At 43.4% G+C, this 26,518-nt stretch overlaps 1 protein-coding gene across 3 annotated transcripts in view; it reads left to right on the forward strand.

The window, feature by feature from the left end:
• The first annotated feature begins 555 nt into the window (after positions 1–555).
• SGPP2 (sphingosine-1-phosphate phosphatase 2) overlaps positions 556–26,518 on the forward strand; it is a 68,740-nt gene continuing 42,777 nt past the window's right edge. The window contains exons 1-2 of one of the 3 annotated variants that reach the window (XM_075004118.1): positions 556–831; positions 20,590–20,748. In XM_075004118.1, the coding sequence (XP_074860219.1) occupies positions 607–831; positions 20,590–20,748 (384 nt within the window). In that variant the 5' untranslated portion in view covers positions 556–606. Of the gene's footprint in view, positions 832–10,535; positions 10,609–18,398; positions 18,514–20,589; positions 20,749–26,518 lie in introns of those variants that run through there. The other 2 variants (XM_075004120.1, XM_075004119.1) reach the window with 2 other exon arrangements.

Below are 26,518 nucleotides of genomic sequence, written 5' to 3' on the forward strand. Positions count from 1 at the left end.
ACACACACACACACACACACAGAGCACCGAAGGGGGTACGGGGATGGATGGATGGATGGACACACACACACACACACACACACACACACACACACACACACAGCACCGAAGGGGGTACGGGGATGGATGGATGGACACACGTGCGCACACGCACACACACACGCACACACACACACGCACGCACGCACACACACAGCACCGAAGGGGGTACGGGGATGGATGGATGGACACACACGCGCACACACACACACACGCACACACACACACAGCACCGAAGGGGGTACGGGGATGGATGGATGGACACACACACACACACACACACACACACACACACACAGAGCACCGAAGGGGGTACGGGGATGGATGGATGGACACACACACACACACGCACACACACACACAGCACCGAAGGGGGTACGGGGATGGATGGATGGATGGACACACACACACACACACACACACCCGTGCCGCGGGTGGGCGCGCCGGGCGCACAGCGCAGACCAGGCCCACCTGCGCGGGGCGGAGCTCGGCCGGGCAGCGGCTGCACCTGTTCGGTGGCCCCGGGGCGCTGCCTGCGCCGGGCTCCGCAGCCCGCCCCCCGGGAGCATGGCCCGGGTGCTCCGCAGCCTCCGCAGCTCCCAGGCCGTGGCCCGCTTCCAGCGCTGCTGCGGGCTCTTCCCCGCCGCGGAGGAAGGAGCCGGCGATGGGCTGGCGGGGCCCGAGGGCGGCGGCGCCTCTTCCCCGGCCCGAGACACCCGGCCCGAGGGCGACGGCGGCGCCAGGCAGCGCCTGCCAGCAGCCAACGGCGTGAGGAGCCAGCCGCAGCCGCAGGTAACTCCCGAGAGAAGCGCCTGTGGCGGCGGCTTCTCACCCCCTCTGCCCCCACACCCCCTGGCGGGGCACATGGGGGCAGGGCAGTTCCCATCCCCCCTCCTGGCGCTCAGGGGCTTGGGGCGAATGTGGGTTTCCACCCCGCCCTCCCCGCACTGTTCCTCAGGCAGTCTCGGGGTGAATGTGCGTCTGTGTGTCAATGATCTCTGCTCTCTGCCTTCCCTTCCCCTTCCCTCTGCAGTCCCGTGGGTGTGTAAAAGAGTGAAAGGGGCTGGACGCTGCGTGTACCCCCAGGGCAATTCCTGAGTAGCCTCGTGTTGCTAGTGGGTACTTTGCTTTCTGGTAGGTGGCTGCAGAAATCCATCATGATCTGAAAGTATGAAGTTTTCCTGGGGGAGGGACTGGGGGCCCTCAACGGTGAGTCAGGAAGCTGGAAAGTGAAATTCCACCTGCAAAGTAAAGAGGTTCTGGGTATAGGGGCTCGTTTGCATACTTGGCTTAAGCTAATTCTTGACCTTCCCTCCCCTACCCCCCAACTCTCTGATTTGCTCACCTTTATAATTTTTTCTGATTTGTCCTCCTTGATTACTGTTTTTGGTTCTCTGTGCCTTAAATATTGAGCCTGTTCTGGTATGGCTATGGTCTGAAGAAGTGGGTCTGTCCCACGAAAGCTCATCACCTAATAAATTATTTTGTTAGTCTGTAAAGTGACTGCTTTTTTGTTTTGGTAGGTTCTGGGTATGTTTCCATTCTCTGATCAGTTGCACTTTTGGCACACTGACCCCAAAGAGTGCCACCTCTTTAAATCTACATTCACTGTGGCGGCCCCCTGAAATCACTGGGGCTGCGTGGGCATAAAGACTGTCCCCGTGGATCAAACAAGCCAAGGCATCAGAGATGTAGCATTTCAAAGACTAACAAAATGATTTATTTGGTGATAAGCTTTCATGGGACAGACCCACTTTATCAGATCCAGTTGTTGTGGATGGTTACTGGATCAGGGCCTAAGATTGCATTTTTTACACATATCTATTGAAGCTTGAGTAAATCAAGGAGTCATGAGAGAAGAGTCTTCATTTCCCAGTACAAACACCCTTATGAAAAATCTGCAGTGTACTGTATACCGACACATATTCAATGGGAGTTCTGTCTGGGTGAGGGATGCAGCATTTGTTCTTTAGTATTGTGAAGTCTAGAAATGGCAGTCAGCACTCTTGCAGAATCACTAGATAGCCAGACACAAGTACATGTTAAACCTTGTATAATTCTTGCAAATTACTTTCTAGATCAAAATAAACTGTGTTTTTTAATTGTTTTTTGCTAGGTTTGTTTATGCTAGTGACTTTCAGAAACAAGCCTGAGTAAATGAATTTCACATCTGAAATTGTATGGTCAGCTTCTGAGGTGATTCCTACCTCGTGTTTAGATTTGTTCTTATGGTTTGCTTTCTTTTGTCTAGACTGTTGTTTGTTGCCATGGACATGGCTAACTGAGAGTAACACAAACTGATCAAAGACAACAGTGACTTATATCTCTAGAACTAGAAATGAGACCAGTGCTGTCTGTGTAGCAAATTCAAAACAGAAGGAATACTGGGTGGTTATGTCTGAATGAATAGACAGGGGAATACCCTTCTGAGGAAATCTCAAATGTGGGAAAGTTGAAGGATGTACTAAAATGTAAACAAACATCCCCTAAAGTGCTACTTAACCACCTTAATTTCTGCAAACATTCATACAGTAACAGTGCTTGTGCTTAGATCAGGCACTGAAACTTCATGTCACCTAAGGATGCTGCTGTTGGTAAAATGTTTGTTGTTCTCATATAAAGAGTTTTTTTTTTTTTTTTAAAAATTAAGAAAATATGATTTGAAGAGCATGACCAAGGTTGTCAGTTTGTAAGAGCATGAGGAGTGGATGAAAAGGAAGAGTACTGGTAATGTTGTAGAGAAAAAAGATAAATATACCTAAATATAAATAAAGATACATATAGCTAATTTCTGTGGTCTCGATCTGGCACAGCACAACTTCACTGAAGTCAATGGAGTGAGACAAATGTACATGGCAGAGAATTTGATCCCATAGTTGTAACGTTGTGTAACAAGTCAAAAAGATACAATATACAGTAACAGCTAAGTAGGCTTGGAGGTGGAGAGAATAGAACAGGAAGTGAATGAAGTCTTGGTCTAAACACAAAGTTGCACCAGTTTCACTTAGAATGTGATTTTTGAACACTTAGCTAATTCAATGCTCCTTTGTGTAGACAGACAATTCTAAACCTGGTTTATATTTACTTTACTTAGCCTTGTATATGCATAAGGGCAATTTAAACTGCTAATTAATTTTAAAATTAGTTAAAAGTGTGGGGTGGGGTTTTCTTCAACTGAACTGGCTGAATTAAAATGATAGAAATTTGTGTACATACAATCCTTAATAGTGATAGCCAGACAAGGTAACTAAAGAGCTAGAATGGGGACTGATAACAAATTATAGAGTGAGCTTTATAGTGAAAATCAGAGTGAATCCACCTCAATTAAAACTACAGCCTGAGTCAATGATGTGCATAGCAGTAACCAAGGATATTACATCAAGAACTTATTTGTAAGTTCTTATTCCACTTATAAATTTAGAGGAAGAATCCTGATGGCGTTTGAGTGGCCTTATTCTTTAAAAAAGGTAGGTCTCTTTCTCCAACTATTTTTATTGGGGGGGCGGGAGATATTGGCCCCCTGTGAGACTGAGCCTGCAAAAACTTCTTAAGATCACTGAGTAACACTGATATAACTCACTAGAAATCTCCACTGGAGTGCCTATTGCCAATGCTGCCAGCCCCAAAAGTGTACTCGGCCTGCTGTACTCTGTTCTGTCCATTGCCAGCCTGGCTACGTACAGGTAGCGCTTTCCTTGCTTTTTCTGGTTGTGGGCAAGCAGGGTCTTGACATTCACAATGCGCATATGTAGCCTGATAAATGTAGGTTGTCCTCACACACACAAAGTACAGGAAGGACATGGCGCAGTGCGCACATACAGTTTCCGTGACTTGTTTGTCTCCCATGGCACCCAACTGGATTTGTTACAGATCATTCATGAGTGGGCCAGGTGTGTAATCGGACTTGTAAGCTTTGAAGCTCAGCTCACAAAATAAACTCACCCACAGGCAGTTGTGCAAATGTTCTAAGTCTGCTCATTCATGCTCTCAGTTCTTGGGGCTTAGCTTCTTCTTGCTCCGGAGTCTCAATACATGGGTTCTGCTGTTTCCGCCTGCATTGCTTTTCTTCTTAGAGGCTTCTTCTGCTTAGCTCAGCTCCCCTTTGGAGGGCCTCAAATGCCTCATTGGTCTCTGTTTGGCTCCTCCTTGATTGAAGGTCAGGAGGACTCACTCATGGTACTCTACCACATCTGCTCACTTGTGGTGCCAAAACAGTCTGCAGTCCCAGTAAATTATGCAGATCTACCCTTCCAGAAATAGTTAGTACAGGGAAATAGTTAATATGTTAAATGTCAGAGAAAGTTGTTATAACTATGTTGACATTTAAAATAATTGGTTTTCCGAGTTAATGCCCATTGATGCATGCATGCATGTTCTCACCACTGATTTGTTAGTTCAGATACTGCAGATTGTGAGGGGACTGTTGTCCCCTTATTAAAAGTTGGTGGGGTTTTTGGTTGGCCAGTTCCAAGTACCAAAAGACAGGGGAAGGGTTGCTAGGAAACCAGGACAGACAGCCCCCAGGAGCAATGGAAAGAGGCCAACATTCCAGGTCAGCTTAATTGACAGGGTGGGCAGGTGAATAAGGGAATTAGGAGGCTGGGGGTCCGGTCCAGTATATGAGCTGGATTTGTTTGGGTAAGACGGGGGTCGGGGAGGGGAGAGATCCCCAGGACAGCAGAGCTGTGCTAGCCAGGGAGAGCCACCAAAGAAGACCTGGGAGCAGATCCTGTGCTGGGAACAGGACTGCAACAGCAGAGCCAGAGAGCCCTGAGAAGCAGCTCAGGGGCTGGAGGCAGAGCAGCATCCGGGCTGAGGATAGTGTAGCTGGGGCTGGAGCAGGATGCAGTGAGCAAGTGGGGCCAGAGAGAGGGGAGACCCTGGACAGAGGCTCAGCAGAGAGGGACACCACCAGCCAAAAGGTCTCGCAAACCAGACTTGGAGGAGGCTCGTAATGCTAATGGGGGAAGGGGGAAGCTGACACTGGGGAGAAGGGCCCTGCCACCTAGAGCCTGAAGATCTGGGGCCACTGCCAGAGCAGGGGTTCAACTGGCAGTATCTCTGCAGCACAGCCAAGGCCTGGGCAGGAGACCTGGGACATGTGAACTACTCTTACACTCCAGACACCACTGTTTGTGGTGTCCCCCTGCCAGAGAGCAGGGTTATGTGCTTTCCTTTAGCTTTTCCCATTTTTCCTTATTGTTTTTTAAGTTGATAGCTGTTCAGTAAACTGTATTTGCTTTGAACTGCAGGTAATGAGCAGTGGGTCAGGGAAGCATCCAGTGCAGAGAGAGCACCCAGGAATGGGGACCCCTTAGCCACTGCCTCAAGTGACCACAACACATTTGCCTCTCTCCTCCCTGCCATCCCATCCTGGGCTCAGCCTTGTTGGGGTTGTGAGGGCTGTGCTACCCAGGAGGGTAGAAGGGAGCCCTAAAGTCAGGGAGGCCCCTGAGTAAAGGAAGTGGGAGTGGGGACTTAGATTCTTTTGCTAACCCATTTCACCAGGGTTGTGTAGAAGTCAGGAAAGTTCCCCACAATAGCAACACCATTGCCCTATTTAAAAAGTCAGAGTAAGGATAACATGGTAGTTAGGAGGAGATCCTGAAATTCAGGAGACCAGTTCCTTGTTTTGTTAAAGTGGGCAAGCCTCACTATTTTTAGCAGAGGAGGGGCTTACGTCAGCTCGCTATCTGTAAAATGGGGCTAATAGTACTTGCCAATCTCACGAGAGTGTTATGAGGATAAATACCTAGAGACAGAGGTGCTCTTTGGAAGGGATGGGAAGAGATGAAGAGCCTTAGCAATACAAATGCTTAAACGCTTCCTAGGGGCCGATGTACACTATTGCTGAAGTCGGCCTAACTTACGTTACTCGAAGATGTGAAAAAGTGACACATTTTGCACTGTTCACACCAGCACTATGTGGGCAAAAGATGCTACGGCAGCAGGCCAGTCTCTGCTTCTTCCCCAGGTGGAGTAATCGTACCGCTAAGAGGGTGCTCTCTCCTGGGCATTGCACATCTTCACCTGACATGCTTGTAGTGGTACAGCTGCACCAACGTTGCACTTTAGATTTGCCCCTCGTCCTGATTACACCTGGGGCCAAACAACCTTTAAGACCTTCTAACTTCCAGAACTTTTTTGTGGTGTTAGTGTGTCAGACTGACTGCGGATTCATCTTGGAATTTTAAAAAAATTATTTATTTATTTGCTTTTAGGGAGTTTAGCCATGACCTTTTTCTGAAGTCCCTGGCAATATCATGATACATTCCTCTGGGAAACTTGCCTCATGTTTTTTTGGCAAGTAAGTGTTCGACTCCAAATCAAATGGAGGATCTTGACAAATACTGTAGCTGCACTTTAGAGCAAGGTTCCCTTTGCAGACCCACAGTGCCATGATTAATGGATGATTCTTTCTTTGTAGAAAAGCTTAGATAAAATTTTTTGGAAGTTATAACAGTAATTTAGGGATCAGTGAGGAAATACAAACATCCCTAAATGATTTGAACTAATGTTCTCTTAGTTTTGGTATCTTAACATTTGAACAGATGCTCAAGGGTATCTCAGTGAACTATGGAAGGATATCTATATCTACTTTGTAGATACGTTAATTTTCTAAAGGACTCCTGGTTACTATAGTTTCTATATTGATAGCAGCCTGTTTCTTTTTCTAATTGACTATAGTGCTGATCTCTTATAAAGAGGTACTCTTGGTAGGGGTATTGGAAGTTGACTAATGTAGATGAAATCTGTTCATAGTTGGAATGGGCAGGGAGAAATTGCATATCTGTTAATATATAAATGCAGTAATCAATGGCTACTTGCATACTAAGATATTTCTTAATGTAAAGATGGCTGAATCATGTTTTGGAATCTGAAATGCTTTGCTTTTTCTCAAATAGATTTTTAGCCGCTGTCTTCCCTCCCTCATATTTCTTTACCCTTTTGAAATTCAAACGTAGATGCCTTCCTGTTTTAGGTCTTATTTCATGATAGGCTTTCAAGCCTCAAACTTGGCAATTTTTCTAGCTCCCTCAGCAAAAACAAAAGCAAAGAAAAACTTCTCTAGCTGGACGGTGCACCTGTTATTACAGCAATACATCCCTTTGGATTCTGTTACCAGAGCCATTGTTGCTGCCAAGACCCTATGTACTTCGAGCTTGACATAAACTCTGAAACAAGACCCCTCACTTCTGGAGCCTCAGCACCAGCTTCTGAAATGAAAAATGGAAGCTTCTTATTAGGAAAGAAAAATACCATCTTCTGTTGAATTATTTCAGGATTGGTTTGTCCATAGCTGAACAAGAAAGGACCAGCCAACTGTACAAAGAGGCTTGACTGAAGTGTTAAGCACAGAAGCAACATTAAGAGCTAGAGCTAAAAATTTCAGCCGAGAGGGCGAGAAGATACAGCTGCTATAATTTAGCCTGCATTTTAAAAACCCATTTCAGTTATGAGTGATCTGCTGGAAACACTTGGTGCCTGATTATTTTTTTTTTTTGCCCCCCCCCCAGAGATATAGCTGAGCACCCACAGATCAGCACTGCTGGATACTGGAGGGCCCAAGCTGTCTGTGCATTTTCTTTCTTAGCTATTGTCTGTGTCTGCCTAGGAAACTCATCCCTCTGGTCCATACCCAACTTTCGCTCATATCTCAGGGTTGGAGGTGCCATTGTTTCTGTGGAAAGCAGCTATTACGGGAGGTTTTAATCATGCAGAGTGAGTGTGTGGAGGAGTCTCTTCGGTAACTTGGGCCAGACTTTGAATATTAGGACTGAAGCCTTGAATTTCATCCAAGATTCTTCAAGGGCAGTGTCCATATCTAACAATGCCCTCAAAGGGTTGTCGGTGGACCCTGAACTCAAGACTTCTAGTTTCAAAACACAGACGTCTCTGATTTCAGCTGAAAGACTAAATTTGTTAGTTTGGACCAGTGACAGGTGGCTGTTTCTGTGGACTAGTGACAAAGTCAGACATACACTTGGCCATTGTTACTAGTGTTTGGTAATCTAAAACCTTCTTGAAGGGTGGACTCACCACAGTCCACCACTGCCAGAGCCACCATTTTAGATCTATCTGCTCTCCTGTCCTTGGAGGCCATTGTCGTCTCGGTTCTAACTCCAAATCTGTAGTCCTGGAATCCTGGCAATGATTGTGGAAGGCATCGCTCCTCGAGGAGGTAAGTTGCTTGATATTTTGTTTGTATAATTTTACTGAATGTCTTAATTTTTCATACTTACGTGGTCTGCCCTGTAGCAGAGCTAATGGTTCCTCATATGTCATTCTCCCCCCACGTGCCAGAAAGTCACAGAAGTGCATTGTACAGGATGGATCTGGAGGAAAAAGGACCTTCCTGGAAAAATCATCTGGTTCCAATGCATTACTTTCTTCTCCTTGCTAGATGTGCGGATGGTCCTTGCAAGACACTTAACTGCTCATCTGGGACAATGAGGTAGGATTGCTGAGTGCTAGAGTCTCACTGATTGGTAAGACCCAGAACTAGGATTTCTTCAGAATGGGTAGGTAGTTTTGCTTAAGTCTCATTTACACATGCACAAGTTGTTGCAGGCTTAATTAAAATCTGAAGAACGGTTTAGCTTACACTGGTGTGAAACCTGAGAAACACCTTTTTAAAAGGCTTTTGGGTAGCTTGCACATGCAAATGTTCATACACAAGTTAAATTTAAAACCCAGTTTTACACCTAAATAAAAGCTGCATGTAGGATTTTGCACTGGTTTAAAAATGGTTTAGTTTGCCTGGTGCAGCTGTGTGTAGGTCGTTGTTTAGTGACATTTTATTGTTTGTCTTATTGGAGGTCAGCTATATTCCTTCTGTTGTTTTTCTCAAAGGCGTCTGTGATGTATAAATTTGCTGCAGAGTCAGTTCCTTGACGTCTACCAATCCTGATTCACATTAAGATAAGTTTTTAATGTTACAATATCAAAATACATTTTCTCCTTCCCTGCCCTCTTGCATGCAGTACGTAAGAGGAGTCAATCTAATCAGTGTCATCTTTCATTTTACAGGAGAAGAAAATACCATGGCTTTCACCAGTCCAGTTACGTTGTATTGAAATATGTAATAAACATTTGTATTACATTCAGTGGTCTGTTTCCAAGAAGCACTGGTCGGTGATGACCAAGTTCCTTGGTTAGGATTAGTCCTGTTTAAAGGGGGAAAGGAACTGCTATATGGAGAAGAGGATACAAATGCTCTAAGTATTTGGAGAGAGAATTTGAACAATCAGTTACAACACTGCACCTGCAATGCCAGTTTTCCTCGAGCCTGTGTGTAGTGACCTGATGTCGTGTTAAGCCTGGGTCAAGAAGGTGCACTCTGACATTTGATAGAACTGTGTAGTTTGGAGCACTCCTGGATTTGAGGTTGTAATAGTTTCTCTTCACTGTTGATAGATTGTTAGTGTCTCTAGATATTAGGAGGATGATTCACTACTGACCGTGGGTGCTAACTACTGCTCAGGTCTGAACAATGCTTCTTGTAATTTTTTGAATCAGTTTGGCCTGGTCTACACTTGCTGTGCAGTGGTGCTGGAACAATTTTTATAGTACGGGTGCTTAGACACGTTGACCTGTAAATGCTGTGCATGCAGGAAACCACTTCAAGCCAGGGGTGCTGTAATATCTCGAGTTCCAGCACCTATGTTGCTCTCTATAACTGTCATCAACAAGGGATTATTCTCCCAGTGTAGATGAGGGTAATGTAGATCAATGCTATGTTCACAGCTAAAATTGTAGCACTGGCCACTCATTTGGTTATAGTATGGCTTTGTGCAGTGGAAGAGGGTCTACCTGAGACAGTGACCATCTCCTTAAACCAAGTTAAAGCTTTACTTAACCCAAGTGTAACCCACATTCCTGGGTGTGGTTAACTGTCCCATGGAGTGGGACTGAGACCACTTCATACAGAAAGAATAAGTGTCTTCTATAGCCTAAGCTGAGAGCCGGCTGGTTTTTAGTTCAAGCTGTTGAGGTGCCTGCACTAAGCTCCAGAGGTTCTGGGTTTGAGTCTGCCTGTGGGTAGTTACACAAACTTAGAAAAATATTCTGGTTTTGGATTTTCAATTCAGCTGCAAAGGAAGCCAGTTCTCCCTCCTCCAGATCAGTGAATTTACAACATCTGTTGCACTGCATTGGAGGAAATAAATTAGTTACCTACCTGAAAACTGAATTGGGTGACTATCAAATTTAGCCTGGCTGATTTCTCTGAAATATTGCTATCTTGTGCCACTCATCATCAAATTGCCATGAAAATAGGAACCTGGTGCTATAGGCAAATGAACTATATGAATTGAGCTACAGGCTAAATATACATCACTGTAGGTAGCAAATTATGAACTTTCATCATGAAATTTCAAGCTTAGTTTATTTTTTGAAGTCAAACATTGAGAAAATGTCTTGAGTTTAAAAACAACCTCCCTCTTCAACTTTTGCCTTCCATGTGGTTTTTCTACCAGGGAACGATGGTCCTTTTACACAGTTGCACTGTATCATCCACAAAAAGCCAACAAACTGAGACATAACAAACACCTGGACACATTAGAAAAGGTGAACATATGAATTCTCCTCAGGCTCTCCTGAAGTAACTTGTAGCCTTATAGCTCTTCACAACACACCAGCCTATTTCCCTCTTAGTTCCCACCAAAACAAAAACAAACAAATGGTGAGATGAGAAGAACTAGAGAGAGAGAACATGCGTGTGTGTATGTGTGTGGGGATTGGACAGGGAGAGTGTGGGGGTGGGGTTGGGCAGGGATAGCAAGGGAAGAATCCTGCTAGAAAATAGATTGAGAACCATTGGTCTAAGGCAAGTACTTTTCCTGTCCAAATATGCTGAGGGTGATCTTTTCATTTTAGAGCAAGAAGTCCTGTGGTGCCTTATAGACTAACGGATATTTTGGATAGTAACAGAGAGGGAGCATAAGCTTTTGTGGGCAAAGACCCACTTCATCAGATGCATCTGATGCTTTTGTGGGCAACGACCTACTTCATTAGATGCATCTGATGAAGTGGGTCTTTGCCCACAAAAGTTTATGCTCCAAAATATGTTAGTCTATAAGGTACCACAGGACTGCTTCTTGTTCTTAAAGATACAGACTAACACAGCTACCTCTCTGATACTTTTCATTTTAGATGCATGAAGCAAAGCTGAATTCACAACTGTCTTATGATGGCTGTGTCTTGAAATTGGAAGGATGGGGAGTTCAGTCTAATTCTGTCATCTCTCCCCAGATGTCTTTTTTTTTTTTTTTTCTCCTTAAATCAGGACTTTTTCCATTCCACCCATGCTTTGGCTCTTCTGATAGAAATAATGTGAGGAATGAGGAAAACGGGACTTGCTAAACCATTTCAAATGTAGGCTCCTTGGTACATCTCAGACTGTGGGACAAACCTGTTTTTCCTCTTTTGTGCAATCAAGAAATAAAACAAGTTGAGAGTAAACAAATCATTGAACTCCTTTCTCTTCCTCTTATTCCTTCCAAAACAAACATCTGCCTTCCACGTGGTGCTTAAGAATGTGAAACCCCCTCTTTGCAATGCTGTTTCCTAGAATCTGTAACAAGGTTGTTCAAATTTTGTGATCCCAAACACCACATTGGATACCTCCCACATGGCTGAGGGGTGTACCTTCTGCACTGATCAAAAATACACACTACTTGATTTATTTATATGTATGCAGCTTCCTTAATCACAGTCTCTTGGTCTGAGTTAATCATCAGCAACAACAACAACAAAGCAACTGAATAGGTTTGTTTTCCCACTGCAGTTTCAGGGAAAAGGTGACTGTGAGGATGTCCTTAGTTGCACAGCCTGTGTCCTTGGTCTGCTACATGACTTGATAGAAGAAACCATTGGTATTCTTATCCGTGGTGTCCAACCATTTCTGAAGCAAACTAGCAACATTATTTGGAAAATATATTTATTATTCAAGCCAACTTGCTACACTCAACCAGCCAAATAGCCTTGTGTGGCTAGTGTGGTGGACTCCAGAGATCTCAAATTTAACTTTCATGTTGGGTCCATGGGCAATTTTCTATCTAAAAGATCTGTGCTGAGGGCTGAATTTATCATTGAGGGCTTGAGTACTGTGGCAGAGAACTGCCCCTGGTGAAGCCAGGGCTGAAGGCAAATCTCAGAACTGGTCAAGAGGAAAAAATATTACATATTGAAAAGTAGAATATGTGGTGAATGGGGGGTTAGGCTGGAAGCAACTTAGGTACATAACTAGGGTACTGCTCAGGGTTTACTAAAGTTCCACTTATTCAGCTTCATGCTGTGACTGAAACATAGTCACACTATTACTTCCCTGAAATGTGGCAGCTTGCAGCCTTTTAGATCCTTGGATTTTGCAGACAAAAATCTGGCCCAGCAATGGATTTCAGTAAAGTTAGAGCAGTAAGTAGACCTGGTCATGTCTGCAAGAAAACAGCAGGAAAGGTAAGCCTGTTAACTTTGCTTTACTGGGGAGCAAGACAGATATCTGTACCATACTGAAATTCTCTCTGTCCTAGAAACCATCAAGACCTATTGCTCTCTGAGGCAGAACAAAGCTGTGGAAGAACACAGGTTTTTCAGTAGGTACCCATCCAAAGGGGAAGGGATGTAAGAGCCTTATGCAGAGTTACTGCACCATATAAATTTGGGGGACTTAAGAAAACTCACTTATTTCAGACTGGATAGTCTATGCTGTTCTTGTATACTAGACAGCAGTGACAACAGCATGACTCTCACATCCAAATCAGTTCAGGCTGTTGGAATAGGAAAGCAACAAAAGACAATGCTGACATCTCTGTATGCAACGTTAATAGGGGAAAAAACATCCTGTGCAGTTTAAGTTGGATAGTGTGGCCTCTTGCTATTTGATTCCTTGAGGTAAACTGGACTGAGACTGCCCTTTCTTCTGTGTGTACATAAGCCTAATAATGTACAAGGAAGCCTGAAGTAGCCACTAGGAAAATATGACCTCATAATAATCAACCTGAAAAATAAGACACTGCCTACTTATGTTTGTCATGATCATTGGTAAGTACCATGGGTTCTTGAGGAATACAGACATACAAGCCACGGATATGATCAGGGTGCAGTGTCCAAATTTTATAGCTGTTGTGCAGATCTCAAAAAGGGGGATCCTAGGGACAACGAAAACAACTTTAAATGGATGTGGAGAGCTTTTCTAAAGGAGATGTTTGCCTTAAAGTTAAACTGTGACTGGATGCAAACCCCAGAGTGGAAGCTGCATGCTTACTACAGAAGAAAATTCAAGTGACACTACGTAATCCAGCGTGTGAAAGTCTGCAGAGCTGGAGTATTGTATCTGTAGAGCAGAGTACAGCCTGGGTGAGTAACATGATGGTAAGGAAGCCATCAGGTGAGTTACACATCTGCCTAGACCCATAGCTGCTGAATGGACTTTGAAAAGATACTGTTATCCACTGTGCACAATTGATAGGTTTTTGACAGAACCTTCCGAAGCCAGAGTCTTTGTGCTCTCTGATGTGAAGAATGGGTTTTGGCACACAAGTCTGGATAAAGTGTCCAGCACGCTGACAACTTTTGCACCCATATTTTATGTGGTACAGATGGCTGCACATTCTGCTGGGCATAAGCCCAGCAGCAGAAGTGTTTCAAAGAAGACTCGTCCATGCCCTGGAAGGACCGGTGATGCTAAAAATAATTGCATATGGCATCTCTGATTGAAGGTGAAGAGAACGATGATGCAGAAGCAGAATAAGACAATGGTACAAAACTACCAGGTTTGTGCTACAATGCAGGGACAAAACCCAACCTTAACCTGGAAAAATGCAACTCGGATAGCATCAGATGACGTACGTTGGATATCTGCTCACAGAAGAGGAACTGAAAGAAGATCCCAACAAGATGAAGGCAGTCAGATATGCGAGTTCCAGTGTATGTGAAAGGGGCACAGCACTTTGTGGGAATGATAAATTTTCTATCCAAGTTCTGTCAGCATCTGACTACAGTAGCACAATCCATACATCAGCTCCCAAGATAGTATATTGATTGGGACTGGGCAGTTCCCCAGTAGATTCCCCTGTCCTGAAGTACTGCTTGCCAAGATAGTCACTCTCCAGCGTGATGCACTGAAGAAAGGACTGATACAGCTCTTCGACTGGAGCAGTTGTGCTGGCAGAGCCCTGTCAGAGATTGACCAATGGAACTGTGGTGTTTGGAGAGAAGTGAGTCTAGCTGAACACCAATATTTACCCAGTATTAAAACAATCAGATCACAACCCCCGGAGACAACCCTGGCAAAGTCTCTCCTTAGTGCTCCAAAGAGCTGGCACCTCTGGCAGTACCCAGTGAAGCTCGGATATTGTCCAGGATGATGGCTGGAGGCAGTTGACACCCTGAGCAGAACATCTGTTCTCAGCATCCAGGAGTTATGGAAAGGAGTTCAGGACTTGGAGTCTGGAGTTCTGCTGCACTGTTTCCCCGGTTAAACAGGGAGTGAAGGAAGTTATGGAAAGGGACATCCGGCTACTGGCGTCAAGATAGTGATAATAGCAGTGTGGCCAGCAGACAAAAGCTCATGTACCAGTTGAAGCAGAGCCATATATTTCAACTAAGGATCAGCTGAACATGCAGAATGGAACCTTACTTGGGGAACAAAGCTGTTGTCTCGGAATCATTGCACAAGAAAACAAAACAGCAGTCGTGCAGCACTTTAAAGACTAACAAAATAATTTTATTTAATCTTTAAATAAATAATTTGTTAGTCTTTAAAGTGCTACACAACTGCTGTTTTTGTTTTGTTTTGTTAGAATACAAACTAACGTGACTACCTGTTACTATTGTACAAGGAGATAATGCAAAAAAATACAGGCCTTACTCCAGGGCATTTACAGGGGTCCCATTAGCCAGGAATCGTGGCCAGTGGGAGTGGCAGAGGGTGGGAGTGGCAGTGCCTGCAAGTACAGGGCTGCATGGAACCACCTGCTTCTCTCTGCCAAACAGGAGCTGTGCCAAGGAAGTGCCCCAGTCCTCTGCTCCCCCCTGCACCGTCCCTCCTGCCCAGAGCCCACACCCCCAGCCCCAGTCTACTCCTGTACTCTACCTCCCACCCAGACCCCGCACTTTCACTTCTTTCCCCAGCAGCTCCCTCCTGCATATTGAACCCCTCATTATTGGCCCCATCCCAGCGCCTAGGGGCACCCCGCAAAAAGTACTAGCCCTGGGCTTCCACAAGAGTTAAGTTAGTCCTGGTTCTTCAGGTTGTGTGAGTGAAGGGCATCTCTCTCCCATTTTTTTTTTTTGCTTCTCCTCCTCCTCAGTGGGGGGCCATGTCAGGCAGATTGTTTTGTTTTTGTTTTTCGTGCTTCTCACAGGTGTATGGCCCCTGACTGGTTTCTGTGGGTCAGTGGCCTCTGACCCCAAAATTCCCCCCTCCCCCCCTGCCATTTTGAGTTTGTTTGATTTCCTAATCTCTGAAACCACTAAAATGGGAATTCTGCTGCCTGGAATCCCAACCTGGGTCACTAACAGTGTTTGGATCTTTACATCCACAGCACTGACCTCTGCCACATGTGCTAAGATAACACAGTTGGGAGCAGCAGAGGGCTGGCTGCAGGGAGGTCAGGCACTAAAGCTGCTTGGAAGCTTTTCAGCTTTTTTCACCATTAGAAAATATTGATTTCACATTCTTGAGAAAAACAAAGATATATTGTGTTTAACTGAGCTGAGTGGGGTTACAGTGGACTGGGATGCTCTGCCTCTGAACAGAAAAATCAAGTATTCACTCAGCTCTTGATAACACATCTCACAGCAAGTAGAGTGAATGGGGATCTTTATGCAGGCTAAGCATTTTAAGCCACTGCATAAAACAGCATGATGAGCTTCTTTCAGTGTTCCATATTTATTGCTATTTCTCCCCAGGCCAAGCTATCCCTTGAACACAGAACTTAAGCACTGGCTGGTAAGCAAAAGGGAAACTATTTTTTACATTTGTCCTAAAATGACTAGCTTTTAAGTTCCAAACATTCCAGTAACAATTAAAATTTGAATTTGAAAAGAACATTTAAATTGTTAGAAATAGAGCAGTGCTTTGACATCTTGGTTTCTAGAGCCAAAAAAGTAGTACAGGTTGAACTTCTCTAATCCAGAACACTCTCATGTGGCAACATCCATAATCTGGCATGATTTTAGTTAGCTGGATGCGTGGTCCCATAAAGTTTTGTTTTCAGCCACCAGTCCTGGCTCTCAGTGTTCTTTGCAGTTATGCAGCTCTAATTTATCCCTAAATGTCTTCTTAGAGCCCAGTAAGCAGTGAAAGTGTTGGTAATGTGCTAAATAATATTGACCTCCTGTTGTCTGGCAAATTGTCTCGTTCAGCACTGGTCATGTCCCGAGGGTGCTGGATGAGAGATGTTCAACCTGTCTTTTGTAGTGGAGTTCACAGCTTTGTGGGGTTGGCCACACCATAGGGTGTAGGAGTGTAACAGCCTACAGCACAAACCTGAGTTTTTCTGAACCATGTGGTTAACCCTGAATGATGGGTACATGAACTTCACCTGTGCCGACTGATGCTTGGTCAAGCACTATTTTAGCTTATTCACAAAAGCATCAATGAGTCTGAATCAGACTTGCTCAATTTAGAAGTAAAATATTTCTTACTGTTACGCAAATTCATCTGAAACTTAAATTATGCTCTGCTTTTTCCCCCCTCCCCCTGCCCCATAGCCATGACATCTGGTGAACACTCACCAAGCTGCTGTGTTTGGGTCCTACCACACTGGACCTGGCCACTTTTAGGCTTCCTGAGATTGAGCAGAGTCCACCTGTGAATTTGGGGTTCTAAGCACACACACTTATGAATGAATGCCTGTAAAGGGTTAAACCCAGAGATAGTGGGTTCTCTGGTGACAAGCAGCCGGGTGAGCCAATAGGAAGAAAACTGAACTAGTTACCTGCTGAGGAGTCTTTTTCTATTATGTGGCTGGAGGAGAAAGACAGAGATGTTAAATCCTGAGCAGGCATAATGAATCCAGTAAATGTCCAGGCCACAAGATGTATGGAAGTAGAAAGGAAATGTTTAGTCAGAGGCAATAAGGTAATTTTGTTGTTTTGCATTTGGTGTAGGACTTTTCAGGCTGGCTGATGTACCCCCTGTACACTGTAACTTTGAAACTGAATCCCGAGGAAGTAATTCTCTGTGCTTTTAATCTACCTTTTTATTGCTTTTTAAAAAAGTATGCTTTATCATGTAACTCTTTTGTTTTGTTAATCACCTTTTCTAAGGCAATGATTTGAGTCCTGTGCCCAGGAGAAGGGGGTATGTATATACATGCATAAGACTGAAAGGTCAGCTATCAGATTGCAGCTCAATTTCATCTTCTTTGTTTTCAAGCCCTCTCCTAAGGGAGGGTTAAGAGCTTGGGGTTACCCCACAGGGAGACATCCCAAGTGTGTCTTCCTGCGTTTTAAAGGCAGAGTTTTTTACTTGGGTGGTGGCATTTGCCTCCCAGAGTCAGGGAATCTGTGACCTTGGAAAGCTTTTAAGCAGAAGCCTATAGAGCAAAGGTATTTTAAAGGTATCTCTTGTGGGCCCCCACCTTCTGCAGTCAGGCTATGGTTACACAACAGCACTCTGTTGACAGAAGTCACTATTGGAAGAGATGTTCTGACAAAATTTCTGTTGACAAAGTGTGGCCACACACAGCATCATTGTACCTCATGCTTGAGACGCCAAACGCTGCCAGTGAAAGTGCTGAGTTTTGTTGACAAACTGTCAACATGTATTTTGTGTGTGGACGTTCTACCAGTTTTGTTGGCAAAACTTGCCAGTGTAACTGTAGCAGGTGTCAGAATGGGGAAGGACCCTCATGCATGCACTGGCCAGATCCTCCCTCTTGCCCCCCTCCCCCCCGCCCAAGAGGTGAGAGCCCACAGTGTAACTGCCTCAGTCTGAAACTAGTGCTAGATTCCCCAGCCTCCCCAGTAGCATAAGCAGGGCTTTTTTTTTCCAGCACCCTTGTTCCAGGCACCGCCATTTTTGAAGGAGCCCCTCCCAACACTTCATGCTCCAGCTGGGAGCTGTGCAGCTCCTATGGTCCCAGTGTGGCACCTGTGGTTCTACCAGGAGCCGCACAGTTCCTTCTGCCCCGGTGCCTGCAGCCCAGCATGGTCTTGGAGTAGCCCTGGCACAGCATGGCTTGGTTCTAGTCAGCACAGTCCCTGGAGGTAACTGGCTCTGGGGAACTGGGGACAGCTCAGACCCCATGCAGGGAGGTAAAGCCACTGGTGGGGTTGGGCCTTTGGAGGTGGGGGGGGGCTTGAGTTCCACCACCTTTTTCTCTAGGAAGAAAAGCACTGAGCATAAGTATACTCTTCCCTAGAGGACCAATGTTATGGTTTACCCATTACCTTTTCAGGGATATGTGATAACCGAAGCATGTAGAACACAGGCTTTGTAAAGGCCCTACCGTATTTAGCACAGTACGTATACAGATTTAGAGAAAAGACCTGTATGCATTTGTATCCATTTCCTCACCGCTCTTCACCATTCTTTGGGCTCAGAATCATTTTTAGAGAGTCCAGCATTTTACCTCTTGCCCTTCCTTCTGCATATAGTTTCTCCTTCAAAATATGGACTCTGCTCACTCCTTTAGTCAGCTTTCTGCTTCTGATCTCTTCTCCCTCTCTTTCAGAATTGGCTAGTGAGAGACCCCTTTCCTTTACGGCCTCTAGTCCCCTTTGTCAAGTGATCTGCTGATCAGCCTTTTCAGGTCCCCATCTGGTGATTTGTTGCTTAATTACCATCTCACCTAGGCAGACAGGTTTTTCTGGGTGGTAGCCAAATCTGTCCAAGGAGGCGTCTGTGATCCTCTGTTAACACAGAAGTTTTAGCAATCTTCTGATGTTAATTCAGTGTCACTACCCCTTGGAATTTCAGTTCAAACACTGAAATTCAAAGACGAGAGAGCAACCAGACAAGCACATCCATTATTCAAAATGGAGCTCATAGACTGGTGTGTGTGCGCATGCATGCAATATATAAAAAAATACATTGTTCAGAATCCCCAACAGGAATTTCTAAGTTGTGATTCAGGGACTCTGTCCATGTACACCTTAATAATTTATATCTGTATAATACCTTTTAGATGGGCTACAGTCATGGATAGCAAGGACTTTTTCCGTGCATTCATCGAAAAACAAAAACTATTAGGAGGGGAAATGATCAAATTGTTATTACCTATAACTGCCTTTATTTCATTGATATAGTCCTTTAATTTAGGGAAAAACATAGAATGATCAGGGACAAAATTAGTGTATGATTTGCCATTTTGGACTATATTGATATATTTTTGCATGCAAGTATGTCCTGATAGCTTGTAAGAATGATTTAAGTATGGCTCTGCTGTCATTTGTTTGGTCCCGTATCCTTTTCCTGCAGGCTTCTGCCATAGTTTCTGGGTAGCAGCAGAATTTAGTAACATTATACTGAAGGGCAGATGAACTAATGTTGCTACCTAGTCTTGGTTTGCAGCCAAAAATAATGTACATTTCCCCTGTTCTTGCCTGCCCGTGAATTAGGAAGGACTCAAATGGGTTTTAGTTTCTGTTTAAATTGTCTAAAAATGTAGTTAACGAGAGCTGCATATTCAGATACGTCTGCATCTGCTGAATGTGCCATTTTGCTTCCTGAGTTAAGATTTTTCAAGCTTTGTCTGGTGGTCACCGGGTGGAAATATGGATCTTCTGTGTTTTTTTTTTAAATGTCTGAGGGTATTGTACACAAACCCTTTCCAAAAATGTTCTTAAAATTTCTATGGTCTTGTGCACAGTATTGTGCAAAAGCTATTGTACTTTAGCTGGATGTCTCTCCCACTCTGAGCTAAATTATTGAACATACTTCATAGAATATTAAAGACATCAAATCACTTCAGTAGGTTAAGTACAAACAATTTTTAGATTATCTCAGGAGACTCACAAATTATTTAAATGAGCTATTCTAAATAAGAGGTTGGAGGAATAAACTGCTATGAACATGAGAGAATGTCAAATGGTCACACTAATGAATTGCAGTAACTTTCTAATTGAGGCACATTCAAGTCTTAAATGGTGGTTATCTCCAGTGCACCCTGTAAGCTGGGGAAGAGCTTGGGCACCAACCTAGGAGAGTTTCAAATGCCACCCATCTGATTGTCAGAGCATGTATGGTGGGCAGCATGTGTTTCTATTGATGGTGCATATCCACACATGCCTTGGCAAACATAATAAAATTTATTCCACACATGGATGGGAAAGAATTAAAGAGAACATTGGTTACCTCCCACAGAGTTTGCACTCTAGTGCTAGACTGAGGTAAAAGGGAACCATACTCTGCAAGAGCTCCTGCCATGATCCCAGCTTTATTCTGAAGTGATCAAGAAATAGAAAATGTTACCATGGTTAGCATCCTGTGGAAATGAGGGGGAGAGAGTGGTTTGTAGCCCTAGCTGTTTAAATTGCACAGCTCAGAGCTGAACTGAATAAGTTTACTGAAACATGTTCAAAATGTTTCACTTTCAGGATTGCACACAGAAGTACGTTGTGAAGAATTATTTCTACTACTACCTGTTCAAGTTTTCATCTGCCTTGGGTGAAGAGATTTTTTACATCACATTTCTTCCATTCAGCTACTGGAATATCAATCAGGATGTATCAAGGAGGCTGATAATGATGTGGTGTGTAAGTATAGTTGTAATTACTAAAACACTGATTAATTCTATTGCTGTCATAACGTAGTTATCAACTTCTTCTGGCTTTTGATTGTCTCGGTTTTAATCAAAAACTAAAGATGAACTGTGCTTCCAGAAGCATAAGTATAATTTTTCAAACTAATTTTACAAAGTGATTTTCTTTACACTGTTTCAAATACACACAATCAACATTGTGTCACTCCTGTTTGGAAATAGGGTTGCACTTGTAACTGGCAAGAGAGGTGACAACAAGCTTTGAAAAAAAAAAAAAGTGAAGTATTGTGTGCCTCCATTCCCCCTACCCACCAGAGTGGCAATGACAGGTCTGAAATATTTGGCCATTTCTCACTATCCCTATCTCCCAGTATGCTACTGATGTTCATTTAAAACTTGAAATTATCATTTGGATTTCAGGTTGATGTTGCTCTTTCATCTTTTCCGATTCTAGCTCTAGAAACAAATCGATGTCAGATAAGGCTTTAAGTTTCTGGTCACCATTTCAAATTATTTGTGTTTTGTCCAGAGTGATAATGTTAATACTCGTGTGCTCATCTATGGCTACCCATTTTAACCTAAGATCATTATTAGCATTTTCATACTTGTCTCTCTTTGCTCTTCCATCCACTCTAGAAGTGGGGTTCTGTAGATAGCTGTGGCGATAAAAAGAGCATTTTGGAGCTTCAGGTCGATTTTCACTCAGTGGTCAGTTAACAAGCAAACACATGGGGCTTGTCTACACTACCAACCTCCTTCAAAGGAAGGATTGTAAGCAGGGTGTTGGGAGTTTACTAATGAAGTGCTGCACTGCATAGGCAGCATTTCATTAACCAAATTCCACCCCCCCCCATGGCAACTTTGAAGTTTTAAACTTCAAAGTCCCGGCTCGCGTCTAGCCGCTGCTCACCCGCCGGTACTTCGAAGTGCTGGGGCAACTTCAAAGTCCCTTTACTTTTGAGGAGTAAAGGGACTTTGAAGTTGCCCCGGCACTTCGAAGTACTGGCGGGTGAGCCGTGGCTAGACGCGAGCCGAGACTTCAAAGTAAACTCCCAACACCCTAATTACCATTCTTCCTTCAAAGGAGGGTGGTAGTGTAGACACAGTCAAGGTGTTTTCAAACTGCCAGTGCAACAAACAAAACCCTAGGATCTGAGACTCCAGCTGGGTTCTTTCCTTTCCATACATCATTGCCCATTATTAAGATGCCTGAGGCCAAATTAGGTGTTCTGTTACAGCCATGCAGCCACATTGCCATCAGTAGCTTTGCACAGATGTAATTGACTGACCCTCCCTAATGGAAACCAGCAATCCTGCACAGAAGGGGAAGGAGTCTAGTTCATACCTGTTTTCACATGCTTTCCACTATGACTTGAGTACACACAAGGAGCAGCGCTGTTGAGTAGGGAGATGCAGTTTTTCTTCTTTTTTAAGACCTTCTTTTGGGAGTAGAATTGCACTCCTCGATGCTACCCTCCCCCTCATACTTTAGTCGAGTGAACTGACTTGGGTCTATGCTAAGCAGTGACCTCTGCTGAAGCAAGCAGAGATGGATGACAGTTCTCTGTTTGAAGAGCCAGATGAAGGAACAATTCTGAGAAACATACTGTTTCTAATTGATATTACATGTGTCATGTAGGTGGTTAAAAACTATGGTATGTAAAACAGAATAAGTCATTATAACAGGCTTATGAAACTAGTGGGAAGTTTGTGAGAGGGAGGTATCATTAAGTGGGGAAAAATTGTCTCTGACTTCAAGGTTCCAACATCAAGTAACTGTAAGTATTATCTTTTGAATCAGTTTATCCCCCGTCCCTCTTTAATAACAAACTTGCTCCCTTTTTATAGGCTCCCCAGTGGGGTTAGCTAGAAAATGTTCCTTTTTTCAGTATGAGGGATTGCTCTAAGAACCTTCCAATTTGTACAGCACTATTTTCTGTTATCCTTATTTCTTTCACTGAAGCTTCTTCAGATCCAACACAGGAGAACCCAGCGTGCAGGCGTGAGAAACAAATTCAGAGCCTTGGTTTGAATAAAGAAATACTCAATTTCATTTCAGACAAAGAGTAAGGGCCTTGATTGTGTGTCCATTGAACTCAGCAGTAAAGAGTTAAGTGACCAATCGTGCAGGGTCAGCACAGGATCATACCCCCGATGAGCACCTTGAACTCCGTTTTCAGACTGTGAGTCCTCTCAAGAGGTTTGAAAAACACTAAACACAGTGGTGCACTTGCTGGCTAGTGCTAACGAGTTAATATAAGAATGAAGATGTACTGGTTACCCATTAGTAACTGCCGTTTTGTTGGTATCATTAATTCTGTTTTTGTAATACCATAATCCTATTTGTACAGCAGCAATATGATCAGGGTGGAGGGAGGGATGTATTTTTCATTTTAAACATGAAAGTAGAGCATTTAAGAAGTGGGATAGTAGCTTTTGAGAAATGTAATATCTGGATTAGGTGCAAAGCTGAAACAGGTCTGAAATTCACCTTTTACCATTGTGAATGGTTTGCATAATTACAGGTGAGGATTTTTTTTTTTATATTTTCTCCTGTAGACAGATCAGTGGATCTGATCACTCATCTAGATTACCCCAGAGAAATTTAGTGTCAATGAAAAATTGTCTGTGATGTATAGACTGTAGGGTGCACACCCTTGAGGAACATCGAGGGACATTCGAAGACAAGTAGCAGCCTGAACCAGCCACACATGCCCACTCTGCACTGGCCCCACCCAGTGTGAACCTCAACCTGACCATGGCTTGGGGTGGGAGTGCAGGCAGGGATAATCAGTCCACAATCCTGAAAAGTATGGGGACCACTGTCACACAGTTTAAGCCCCTCGTGATGGGAGTTCTCCATGTTTTTGTCTTGGCTATCTGATAGATTTTGGATGAAAGGCACCATACAATATAAGCTGAAGTAATTTGATTTATTTATATCTTCCACTAAATTGCAGTCATTTCTGGAGTGGAAGGCAACTACCGATCTTTGCCTGTAATTATAGACAACACATTTTATGAAAGCAAGTTAAGAAATAAATTCACCAACTAGAATTAGGAGTAGGTGGACAGTGTGTAATGACAGTTGGACTTTGGTCAGACGTACTCCCACTCTTTTAGTAAAAGTTCCACAGAGTCTTGCAATAAGTCAGAGCCTCTTCTTTACATCTCAGTGAAAAGACAGACTCAGACTTCTGGGTCAAAATGGACAATCATGATCATCTAGTCAGATCGCCTGAACACTGCAGCCCAATAACCTCACCCACTCACTCCTGCAATAGACTCTGAAAGTCTGGCTGAGCCACTGAAGTCCTCAAATCCTGATTTAAAGACTTCAAGATACATAGAATCCACCATTTATATTAGTTCAAATCTGCAAATGACCCATGACCTGTCCTGCAGAGGAAAGCAAAAAAAAAAATCTCAGGGTCTCTGCCAATCGGGCTCGGGTCGGCGGGGGGGTTGGGGCGGGGGGAGTACATCCTGACCCCACATACAGGGCTCAGTTAGATCTTAAACATGCACGGAAGACCCACCATGCCAATATCCAAGGAAGAATTCTCTGTAGCAACTCTGAGCCCACCCACTCTAGTTTCCTATCACTGGCTGTCACTGTTAGGCCACATCCATTGGCCATCCATCCTGTCACATTGTCTCCTCTGTAAACTTACCAAGGTCAGTCTTGAAGCCAGTTAGACTTTTTTTTTATTTTGGTCCCCACTGCTTCCCTTGTAAGATGACACTAACAGCATCACAATATTTTCCTAACACCACACATAAGCATTGGTTTGATACTAATCAGTGGGAAAAGTGATTCCTCCTGTGCTTCTAACATTTCTTCTCATTAGGACACTTCTAAGGAAAACTAGATCCTATCTATGTACCGACCAGACTTAGCCCTCTTGAAATCAACAGATAATTCTAAGTTAAGTCAGAATACTAGATTGTATCGCTTTCGTCACTGCTTGTTTCTTACTGCTAAATGAGAGGCACAGTTACCTTGGCAATAAAAGGAGAAACGGTGCTTACTTTTAAAATAAAAATTTTTCACAGGTTATTTTTAAACATTTGTTTTCTGGGTAGTTGTTGAAGAGTTGAAAATGTCCGTATGAATACTAAGTATTAGTATGTATTAAATTTGGCAACTGCAACTGAATGGTTAGTTGTGCAGCTGTACAGCCTGTGACCAGCAGTCTTCATTGCACTACCCATGGCCTTTGTAACCTCTCTTAGGGGCCCTTATATAAGTAGCCTGCAGTAGCCAAGAGGAATGGAAAATACCAGGGATGTTACATTTTTCCTGATGGATCAAAAATATTCCTGTTTTTCCAGGGCCGGGAACCACATGAATGTTTCATTAACTGAAATGCAGAATTCACATATTATGCGATTCACTTTCCGCACTTATTTATTCCACAAAAAAAAGACATGTTTGGTGCCAAAATGAAACACTTTCAATTCTATAATAATAACAGAGGAAGCCGTGCTAGTCTATACACTATCAAAACAAAAAGCATCAAGTAGCACTTTAAAGACTAGCAAAATAGTTTATTTTGCTAGTCTTTAAAGTGCTACTTGACTGCTTTTTGTTTCAATTCCATAAGTAACACACAGACAGCTCATTCACACTCCAGCCTATTAATTAGTTAAGAACATCACTTTTTATATAATGATACCCTTTTAGTTACTTACTACTCTCTTCAGCACCGGGCTGGTTACAAACTTTTCAACAGAGTCTGACTATGAGACTGGCAAACTTGATTGGTGTTGAGCTGACTGGGAGGAGTATGGCTCTGACAGTTTCAAATCCCATTGTCTTGTCTTCCATGATTTTCCTGCCAAAGTTTCCCACTATTTTGATGGAATCATCTATGATGAAATCGCCTTTGTAAACACAATCATGGGATAGAAATTGGCATCTTCAATTCTGAATGTGAGAGAAGATCAAAGGAAGTGAGAATTAAGTTTCATCGTTTCATTTGCTCTTCTAGGCCCAACTTATGCTTTTTAAATTTAGGACCAATCATTAGCTAAGAAATGGAAGTGATCTCTAGCTTTTCCATATCACTTTTCAACTTTGTCCTTGGGTGCTTCCAAATCTCGGCTAATACGACTGTATATGTGTGCAAGAGTAGTGTTCTCCACTGCAACATGTCGAGATCTTGCGAAATCACCAGTGTCTTTTGTAACTATAATGCCTCCCTGATGACGAAACCACACAGTCTGCATTTTATGCAAGAGTGGAGCTGACAGACATTTTGAAGTTCAATATTATTTTGTCAAAAAACAGAATCATCTTGTTAAAAAAAGGTACATTTTTAAAAGATGCCAATTGTTGTTCAAGCACTGGAGAAAGAAAATCTTGGACTTCCTTGGGTTTCTTCCCATTTCCCCTACCTTTCTCAGTGATAGAGGAAGCAGGAAAGCATACACACATTTTGACACTAAGAGACTAACACCAATTCTAATGAAAAATTTTGAATAAAGGCAAAATTATCCCAGTTTGAAGCATGTAGAACAGTGGCATGATGCGTTTGCAACATGTCCCCACACCTATATTTTGAGCAGTTTTAATCTGAAGTCATCTTCATTCACAATGTAAACTTCAACATACCTGTCATAGCTGGAGACCAGTGTAGGGCTAAAATCTTCCTGGCAGCTCCATCAATTGTTGTTCGGCAGCCAAATCAATTCTCTTCTTTCAGTCTATCAATTAACAGCAAGGTTAATGGTGGTTATGGGGGAAAAAAAATCAGAGTTCT

The sequence above is a fragment of the Carettochelys insculpta genome, chromosome 10 (assembly GCF_033958435.1).
Source record: "Carettochelys insculpta isolate YL-2023 chromosome 10, ASM3395843v1, whole genome shotgun sequence".
Taxonomy (NCBI): Eukaryota; Metazoa; Chordata; order Testudines; family Carettochelyidae; genus Carettochelys; species Carettochelys insculpta.